At 32.4% G+C, this 10,525-nt stretch overlaps 1 protein-coding gene across 1 annotated transcript; it reads left to right on the plus strand.

The window, feature by feature from the left end:
• Positions 1 to 1,856: 1,856 nt before the first annotated feature.
• Positions 1,857 to 9,287, plus strand: LOC105113273 (citrate synthase, glyoxysomal). Its single transcript, XM_011009376.1, has 13 exons — positions 1,857 to 2,337; positions 2,467 to 2,647; positions 2,740 to 2,825; positions 4,922 to 5,026; positions 5,449 to 5,511; positions 5,714 to 5,823; positions 6,146 to 6,265; positions 6,426 to 6,501; positions 6,666 to 6,739; positions 6,864 to 6,984; positions 7,805 to 7,902; positions 8,041 to 8,164; positions 8,882 to 9,287. The coding sequence occupies exons 1-13, from the start codon at positions 2,101 to 2,103 to the stop codon at positions 9,011 to 9,013; spliced, it is 1,527 nt and encodes a 508-aa protein (XP_011007678.1). The 5' UTR covers positions 1,857 to 2,100; the 3' UTR covers positions 9,014 to 9,287.
• The last annotated feature ends 1,238 nt before the right edge of the window (positions 9,288 to 10,525 follow it).

Below are 10,525 nucleotides of genomic sequence, written 5' to 3' on the forward strand. Positions count from 1 at the left end.
GTATTACTTCGACACTCCTATACTTGGGAGAAGATATCAATCTTTTAGTCGTGTCACCAAATAAGTTCAATTTGACATAATTAGCTTTTATATAGGATGTTTTTTACATGCTTTAATTTAATAGGCTTTTAGCTTATAATAGGTTTTTTATTTGTTTTTTTATTTCTAAAATTTAAAATTAAAACCAAACTGAATTGATTTTTTACAAATTATTCAACTAAAATATTCCAACAAATTTGAAAACTATTAGTTTTCGTTAACTTCACAAGTGGGACTAAAGAGATTGTAGAGATTATATTTATAAAATTCAATCTGACTTGATATGTCACTCTTAGGCCCTATGGATTCCCTACGGATTAAGGGTTTAGATTGATATATGTTGAAGAAAAAATAAGGAAAGGAATTCACCTGGCTTGACTTAATTAAAAGTCCAAATTACCTCACAACTTGTTCAAAAACCCATTGATTAAAAAAAAAATTAGTCAAAACAATATAGTTTTGATTTTTTTTTAAGTTATCTTAGGTTAACATTTGACCCAGATGTTGTACTAGATTGAATTGTAAAACTATGATATTGATTTTATGGATAAATGACAAACATTAATATGTGATTCCCAATTTCACTTGGTATGCTTAGATATTAGATGATGGTATAAGAAATTTTTTGATGTTGAAAATAAATAGCTAAGTTATAAAAATTTTAGTTCTATAGAATATAGTTACATGATTTATTAAAATTTTTAGTACTATAAAATACACTTAAATTATTAATTAATCCAAGCTAAGGCAATTAAGTCATAAGGATTCATAAACTGATGACTACACTTGGATGACTATACTTGCATGTATTTACTTTTGTTTTCCTAACCAAACCAAACCAAGATTGTCAATTAAATTTTGATTTGTATTTTATTTTTTTAATTGAAACATTATGTTTTGATTTTGTAGAATCTTAGTGTGTTGTTTTAAAATTGTACTTCATATTTTTTATTCAAATCTAAAAATAAATTAATTTAAAATTATACAATTCAAATTTTAAATACACTATCAAGTATTTAAATATTTCTACAACATGGATCATCATACCATGATAATTCAATATAAAACAAATTAAAATAAATTATGAAACTTGATTTTCAATAAATTTATTGTTAAATGATGAAATTAAAAAAAATCAATCTAAAAAATAACATAATAAAATGATTTAATTTTACCCAAATTAATTCACAAAATTTATGACTCGAGTCATAAAACTAGTATAACTTTATAGAAAACAAACTAAAATAAATGACAAAGCATAATTCATAGTTAACTAAATATTGAAGATGCTAAATGATGAAACTAAAAAATTATCAATAACAAAAAACAAAAAACTCAGTTAATGAGGTTAACTTTTCAAACTCATAACAATTTATAATAAATTATAAAATTTAATTTTTAATAACTTAAATGATAAAAAATAAAATAAAAAATATTATTCACAAAATAAAATAAATATAAAAGAATTAGAACATCTCAGATAGAATTCAGAAAAAATATCCTAAATAAACTGAATGCAATATAAAATTTATTTGACTGTTTTATTGTTTTAGATGTTTAGGATTATAGTTGTGATTATTTTTTAAAATATTTTTATTTTAAAATATATCAAAATAATATTTTTTTTTAAATAATTTTAATATTAGTGCTTTAAAATAATTTAAAAATATAAAAAATATTAATTTAAAAAAAATATATAAAAAAAATTAATTTTTTTAAAATATTTTTAAAACTAACAAACAAACGCTTTAAACAAGATCGGAATCATTTAATAGGGAACGAAACAGAATTTTACAATTTTAACCAAGCAAACACCACTGCTACCGGTGGCTCGCCAGTCGAGAATGGTGAGTTTCCCAAAATAGACAAATGAACTATTGGATTGGATAAAATTTGTTTACTCGATACCTAGCAAATTCCTTTTCCTCTACGATCACCTCTACCCAGATATAGATCATTACGTTCCTCAAAGAAAAGGAGCACTCACTCTCTTTCTTTTCTTCTAAATAACTCACCTTTTCCAATCAAGTTTTTATTCCAATTATTTAAACCAGAATAGAAATGTCAGAATCATCTATAATTGCTCGCGGGCGGTTGGCCGTGCTCACAGCTCATTTACTCGGAGCGCCCCTCGAATCTTCGGAGGACTCGGACATCCAGCGGTGGTGCGTGTCTGCTCAAGTCGCTCCTCCTGGCGATCTCAAGGGCATGTTAACTGTGATCGATGAGAGGACCGGTAAGAAATATCAAATTCAGGTCTCTCAAGACGGGACCGTCAAAGCTTCTGATTTCAAGAAGGTATGAATTTTTTTATTATATCATAATATAATTCAATTTCGAATCATTAGGCATTAATTTTGATTGATTGATTGATTGGTATACATGATTATGATGATGATGATGATGATGATGATGATGATGATGCAGATCTCAACAGGAAAGAGTGACAAGGGGCTGAAATTGTATGATCCAGGATATCTGAATACAGCACCTGTTATTTCAAAGATTTCATATATAGACGGTGATGAGGGTATCCTTAGATACAGAGGGTACCCTATCGAGGAATTGGCTGAGAGCAGTACCTTTTTGGAAGTAGCCTATCTCATTTGTCAGTAACATCCTTTAGTTACAAAACTAACTTTCTGTTTCATAAACAATACGGTGATTAAGGTTTTAAACAATGTTTATTTTCCTTTTCAGTGTATGGGAATTTACCGTCTCAAAGTCAGTTAGCAGACTGGGAATTTTCCATTTCACAACATTCAGCTGTACCTCAGGGTCTTTTGGTGAGACTCTCTACCTCCTCCTCTCTATCTTCCCCTTCATGTGTTTTTGTGTTTGAGCAATTGTGACAACATAGATTTTGATTGCAGAATATTAAATGTTTTTTAATCTGGGGTTACCTCAATTTGCCCGTTGCAAATATACCTAGTTTATCAATCAACTCCCCAAACTAACTTTTCTATCAGTCACGCTCCTATGTTTGAACTTTACTGCAATCACCAATCGAAAACGGTTTCTTACATGTTTTGACGGGAAATTGTAGTTAAAATTCTAGGGCATCAGTTTGGGGCTTCAAAAGGTGGCCAACAACACTTGTTTCTCTCCAAAGGTCTTGCAGTAAACCTAAACATCAAACCATGCTATCTATAAAAAGATCCTTCAAACTGTTTTGAGATTTAGTTACCAATTTTTTTTGAGAGAGAAAAAAACTGTTCTTTTCTTCCTTTTGAAACTCCAAACTAATGCCTTAGAATTTTAGCTTGTAATGTTCCTAGAAAACGTAAGGTTTAACTGTTTTGTGGGGTGATTGAGGTAAAGTTGAAACACAGGGAGGGTGATTGATTAAGAAAATATAGTTTTGGGAGTTGATTGATAAACTTGGTATAGTTGCGGGAGGCAAAATGAAGTGAACCCTTTAATGTGAGCAATTTTTTTTTATCATTATTAACTGAATTTTGGGTAAGCGCAGTGGAACTCAATTGCAAAATAAATCTCTACAAAATATAATAATATAATCTAGTGATTCTTCTTCTATTATCAAAGGGTACACTTGTTAACTGTGGGTGCTCAGATGACATTTTATGCTTACCTCCTTGCATATATGATTTTAGTTGGTAAAGGGAAATGTGACTAAGTTGGGTTTCTTAATTCATTCACTTGGGAATTTGAAAGTGAACTTTATAGCATGCTTTTGATGGAAGCAACATGCTTCTCTTATTTCCTTGTACGAAACTTTCAAAGCTCATATTGTTTAAACTAGGAATTGAGAATTGTCAAGATAAGATTGTAAGTTGTATATAGTGAAAAAACCCAATATCACTTGTCAAAAAGACATGTTCAGTTCCTTTTTTCAGTGAGAGAGAGTCTTAAACATTGTGTGCTGACACTTTAGAAATTAGCATATGTGGTCTTATGGCTCAAAGCATACTGAACTTTTCAAATTACTGCAAAAACTGAAGCTACATAGTAATGCATTTGACTTGTGATGCAAAATGGTGACCATGAAATTTTGCTTATTCTATACTTTGTTTTCCGACTATTTCATAATGCCTTTTCACATTATCAGAGTTCAAAACATGCTTGTGGCCATGGTAATTGATAATGGCAGGTTTGAGGGAAAAAGTTTGTGTAATTGGGTATTGTTAATGATAATTTTGAGTTTTAGCTGACAATGCTTTTATTATTCATTTAGGTTTCATGTAGCAATGCTTAGGGGTAGTTAAGGAAAGTGTCTGCATTTTGTATTTGATTTAGTGATGTGCTAGATGATTAGAGCTTGCATCCACCAAAATTGTAAGTACAGTGATGAGGAAGATGAAAGACAATTGTCATCTCACCCAAGAAGAAGAGACAAAAAAATGTGAAGACAAACTATGTGGTATAAGGCTGGGGTTTTAAAATGCGTATCATTTTTCATGCAAAAGGATTTTGGTGTTGACTGTGATAGGTCTTCTTTAAGGAAAATGCCATGTCACTTTAACCTTAGCAGTCTATATACAAGTCCCTTTCTGTTGTGGTTTATTATTTATTTATTCTAAAAGGGAATTCGATTAAAATCAAATAAAGTCAATCCAAATCATATATTGGGATATAGGGAGAAAGCTACTGCCATTGCTTTAATTAATATATAAAAAACTAATTTAACCAATTGATCAAATCAATATGATAACATCATGCAAATATAAGTAAACTAATTAAAGTTGATAAGATTTAATTAAAATTCGAATTAAATATTCATTTGTTACCACCTTGATCATAAGTTACAATTGCTTGGCTTGAAATTCATTTATAGCTGTTTGCTATAACAATTATATGAAGAAGTCCTGTTACAAGTTAATAGAGGCTCTATTTCTTAGAAGTTTTAGAATTTGTTTTGCAGGATATTATACAGGCAATGCCTCATGATGCACATCCAATGGGGGTGCTTGTCAGTGCAATGAGTTCTCTTTCCATCTTTCATCCTGATGCTAACCCAGCTCTTAGAGTAAGTTCATAGATTAGCTTAGCTTCAACACTATGAGCTTTATATTTATGCATACTGTTTGTGTGACATATGCAGCTCTTGTCTGTTCTATTTCTCTTTTTTTCTCCAAGAAGATAAAAAGAGTAGTTGAACTTATTAACAGTGGTAATAGTTTTTCTGGCTTGAAATTGTTGCCTGGCTGCTTGAAGCCAATCAAGTTGCATGATGAGCTTGGTTGTTACGATCTGGAATGAAATTTAGTTTTCTCTATCCATTGCTTGTTTTTTTTTCTTTTTCTTTCCATTATTTTTTAGTTCTTTCGAGTGGATGTGTGGGCATCATATTGATTTATCATTCTTAAATGTCCATGCCAATGTGTGTGCTTGTTGCTATTGAACTTATTAGGTTCTCATGCATTTTTTATGTAAATTTATTTGATGCAGGGGCAAGATCTTTACAAGTCAAAACAAGTGAGAGACAAACAGATTGCACGCATTCTTGGAAAGGTTTCACTCAATTCAATTTCTTTACTTCTCTTGGAACTAAGAACATGTCGTTTATGAACTATCCATGCTGTCAGACTCTGATTTGCATCTTTTATATACATGTTTTTCAGCTTAAATTTGTTTGCAGCATTTAAGCAAAAATGGTTTCGCAGCCTTAGTCATAATCTGTTGACTGATGGATGTAAACTGTGATATTATGCAGGCACCAACCATTGCAGCAGCAGCTTATTTGAGGTTGGCTGGTAGACCTCCAGTTCTGCCTTCTAGCAACCTTTCTTATTCAGAGAACTTCCTATACATGCTAGACTCATTGTACGTCACCTGCTCATCTTTTGTTCTTATTGTTAACGGGATAATTATAAATAATTCTGTGATAAGTTGTTCTCATTGATGGTATTTCTGCATGTTTTAACACTATACTCTTTTGTCTTTTTTATTTTATTTTCTTTTTCTTTTGAAAGTGCATTGCTAAATGTGTTTTTATTTCTTTGAAGTCATGTGGTAGGCTCAATAAAGCTGCAGAATGAGATGCCAATAGTGCCTCATTTTTGTATCAAAATTTATTTTGATTTTTGAGTTGTGGATTTTTCTATGTCATTTTACATAATTAAGATTTCCTTTTCTGGATTTGCAGGGGCAATAGATCATATAAACCAAATCCTCGATTGGCTCGAGTTCTAGACATACTTTTCATACTGCACGCAGAACATGAAATGAATTGCTCCACTTCAGCTGCTCGACATCTTGCATCCAGGTAACTATCTTACACAAATAAAGCAGCCCTCTGTAATGTCTCACTTTCATTTTCTGAATTTGCAGTGGCATAAATGTGTACACTGCTGCTTTTGCTGGGGTTGTAAGCTTGTAGTAAAGCAGCCCTTGTCTTTTCTCATTTTCCTTGTCTGAATTTGCAGTGGTGTCGATGTATACACTGCTCTTGCTGGGGCTGGTGGAGCATTGTATGGTCCTCTTCATGGTGGAGCAAATGAGGTAACCATAATGGCATGCTTTTTCGTAGTTAATTTATCCATACCTAAAACTGAACTGCCTGACATTTTCTAGCAATTTGTTTTATTCTGCTGTTAAAAACCTTATTCTGCTTCATTGATTGTTCTGCCGCTAAAAGCCTGTTTGTGCTTCATTGATTGTTATAGGCTGTGCTTAAGATGCTGAGTGAGATTGGAACCACTGAAAACATTCCAGATTTCATCGAGGGTGTGAAGAACAGGTGATTGTTTATTTCAATCAAGTGGATGTATGTCTGCTACAAACTTCATGATTACTCCGCTTGCAAATGCTTTTATTCCTTTAGAAAGTTTTGATTTATATTATTGGGCATCTCCATTCTCCAGGAAGCGAAAGATGTCAGGTTTTGGGCATCGTGTGTATAAAAACTATGATCCCAGAGCAAAAGTCATTAAGAAATTGGCAGAGGAAGTGTTTTCCATTGTTGGTCGGGATCCTCTTATCGAGGTAATTTTCCACTCCATTATGTGGCGGGAGGGGGGTGGGTGTTGGGTTTAATGCCACTGTTGTTAAGCTACTTTGGACTGTCATAGACCTTATGTTTGCGAGTCATGCCTTCTAAATCACCAAACTGGGAGCTTAAAAAAATGCCAAGAATTGCCATAGAACATTATGGGAGGAAAACCCAAATTTCATGATTTTGAAGCTATCTTGTGTGGTGATACCCTATCCTTGGCTCAAGAGATCAGCTTTTTTGGTGTTGTGCCACATTAGGACAAATATTAAAAAGTAGTTTATTATTTTGGACGAGCCATGTTGAGCTGAGAGAAATTGTCACCTCTCTATTATTTAAAGCTACTTCTCAGTGTGAATATCTATTATTAATAGGAATATTATTTTAAAAAATTTAGGTTAAAACTTAAAAAGAGCATTTAGTCATATTCTTGATATAATGAAGGCTAAATTGATAGTTTATGTTTTCATGGGTAATATAGTACGGACAAAAGAAATTCATCCTTTTTGGAAAAGAATTTAAAATATGGACTGATTGGTGGTCTAAAATGATGATAGAATTTATTCCTACTCTTCTTGTTAAAATTGAACTTTTTAATACTTTTCCCAAGCATCTATTGTAAAGAGATTATGGAGGGTGCTTCCTTGTGTCTTTACAATATATTTATTTTGCTTGGAACTGTTATGCATCAATTTATTGACATCTGTTTGTTTTTCCTTTTTCAATGATATGAAGAATTTAGTTATACAATAGACAGTAAGAATGTGTTGCGCCCCCAATTTCTTTATGCATTTGTTTTTATGGTGTTTGCAGGTAGCAGTTGCCTTGGAAAAAGCTGCTTTAGCTGATGAATATTTTGTTAAGAGGAAGCTGTATCCAAATGTTGATTTCTACTCTGGGTTAATATATAGGTACAGATAGATATCATGAATTTTGCACCTCATAGTGCAGTTTATGCTAAAGATAAAGAAAATGACTCCTGGAGGCATTGAAAAGAATTTCTTTTTCCTCAAGCTTAAAATGTCTCTGACTGGAATTCTTGTTAACAGGGCAATGGGATTCCCAACGGAGTTTTTCCCTGTCTTGTTTGCAATTCCTCGAATGGCTGGTTATTTAGCTCACTGGAGAGAATCACTGGATGATCCTGATACAAAGATAATGAGACCACAACAGGTTACATCCTAACACTTTCTTGAATTTGTTTTCCTCCTTAAACATGAAGGTTTTCTTATACCCTAAAGTATGGGCGATCAAGTTGGTTTTTCTAGTGCAAGAAAGCTATTCTATAAACTATCTTGATCAGCTGGGGTAATAACCATCATTGGAACTGTAAATCATCTTGACTTCAATTCCTTGAGGTACCAAGTTGCTCTTTTGGTAAAATGTAGAAAGAGAATTCCTTGATTGGCTTGGAGTAGTATTTTCTTGCTGGAGCGGCCAAAAAGAAACTAATGTATACAACTTTTTTCAAGCCTCTGTCTGTTTGTCAAGGCAATGCTACCATCTTCAATAATTTTGAAGTAATATTTTTCTTTCTTAATTATTGTTATGCACTTCTAGTCAGTTTATTGGCCTTTACATGATTAGTTTTCAGTTAGCCATATAATCATCATCATCACACATCCACATGACAAATTAATATTTGATAAAAAAAATTCTGGATTCCAAGATATGCAAGGCTTCAATCCGTAGCTGAACCAATTACTGTGTGAGCTTCTAACCTGGATTTCTTTTCTGTTTATTAACTCTTTGCATGCAATGTTTGTGGAAAGAATGTTTTATATGCCACTTTGTATGCAAGGCTTCGTCCATTTTTCTTTCCAGCAATTACGTATGTTTCTGATTATGATTTGGGAATGTGTGATATCAGTCATCTGTTTGGTGATTCAGGTTTACACTGGGGAATGGTTGCGACATTATATGCCACTCAAAGAACGGATGGTACAAACCGATGCAGATAAGCTTGGCCAAGTTTCCATTTCAAATGCCTCTAGGCGACGACTTGCTGGATCTGGGGTTTAGCTTATGACTGGATTTATATAATTCAAGGAAAAGAAATGGAAATAAATGACAAGATAATTTCTTGAATGAATAAATGCTCCTCTGTTCAAGGTTTCTTCAACGTAAAAGCATGATATGTATTATTGTTTAGGTGTCTATCAGGTCATAAACGGACAATACTGCACTCTCTCTGTTTGTATTCACAGACAACTTGACATAATTAATATTTGCAATTGCAAGATATCTATTGAATATTTCACTTGATGCAGTGGCTTTGTCTACGCATCCTTTGTCTGTTCTGTCGGTGTCCATTTCACTCGACCGCGTGGTTCTTAATATAAAACTAGTGTATTATCCGCAAAGAATCTTATTTTCACTTTTGTTTTTAATTGGAATAAGATAAATTTAGGGCCAGTTAATGAACAAGTATTACAAATATTTCATAGATTAAATTTAAAAATTAGAATAAGATAAATTTAGGATCATTTCAGCAGATACCTAATTAATCTTACGAGCTAGACCAAGTTTAATGGTAAATAACATTAAAGAACACGTATTACAAATATTTAATAGATCAAATTTAAAAGTTAGAATAGGATAAATTGATGCCACATTGTATGAAGTGGATTCATCACTATTTAACTACCATTAATGCCAGAAGCATGAGATGTTCCCTCCAAACAAATCAATCAATCCTTATGTATTATTAATGATTTGTTTATGAGGAAACTCATTTTGAAAAAATAAATATGAAAATCAACAAAAATAAATTGTAATAACGTACGTAATAATATAAGTGATTATTGTTTTTTGAAGAAGAAATAGAAGTGCTGGGAATTAAAAAACTAAATACAACAGAAAAAGAAAGATAAATAATAAGGAAAGCAAGTAATGCATCAGCCACAGACTAAACAGTAATGAAGACGATAACCGAAGAGAGCAATGAAGAACATGACGGAGATACATGAGCCTTCCTGTCCACCCTATTATTATTATATATTTTATTGCTCTTTGGGGATTCAATTGAACACCATCTCTGCATTGCCATGTTGAAGTTTCGTTGCAGCTGTACTCTGACTTGCCGAATTTGATTCATAGCCATATTTGGTTCAACATGCTATCCGTTTCTAAATTTGTCCACAGAAACCATTTATAACATGATCGCACCATATAGTGAAACCATTAAATGGGTTTCTCTATATTTTCCAAATTATTTAAATAATCAATAAATACATAAATCCCATCGATCTTTACAGCTGTAACTTGAACATAAGATGGAAGTAAGTCCTATGGCATGGAAGTTTTGTGGCTTGGAGATACGAAGCCAGTTTACATGGAAAGACAAATTTATCTCTTTCTGAACAAGACAGTTACAATGGCCAACCAGAAGTAACAGAAGGGGTTAAAATGCCACCCATAACTCTCTCTGCTTCTTGCCACCCAATTAATTCACTGACTCACTTCCATAAACAGCAAAACACACACACTGCACAGATGGAAACACTACACAGACATAAGTTATGAAAGGCATAT

Source organism: Populus euphratica, unplaced genomic scaffold (genome assembly GCF_000495115.2).
Source record: "Populus euphratica unplaced genomic scaffold, PopEup_1.0 scaffold404.1, whole genome shotgun sequence".
NCBI classification, from domain to species: domain Eukaryota; kingdom Viridiplantae; phylum Streptophyta; class Magnoliopsida; order Malpighiales; family Salicaceae; genus Populus; species Populus euphratica.

What these genes read in the sequence shown, in the direction of transcription:
- LOC105113273 (XM_011009376.1), top strand. Translation starts at nt 2,101, where the DNA reads ATGTCAGAATCATCTATAATTGCTCGCGGGCGGTTGGCCGTGCTCACA. An exon ending in AAGCTTCTGATTTCAAGAAG is followed by an intron (nt 2,338 to 2,466) that starts GTATGAATTTTT and finishes ATGATGATGCAG; the next exon opens with ATCTCAACAGGAAAGAGTGA. An exon ending in TACTCTGGGTTAATATATAG is followed by an intron (nt 7,903 to 8,040) that starts GTACAGATAGAT and finishes TCTTGTTAACAG; the next exon opens with GGCAATGGGATTCCCAACGG.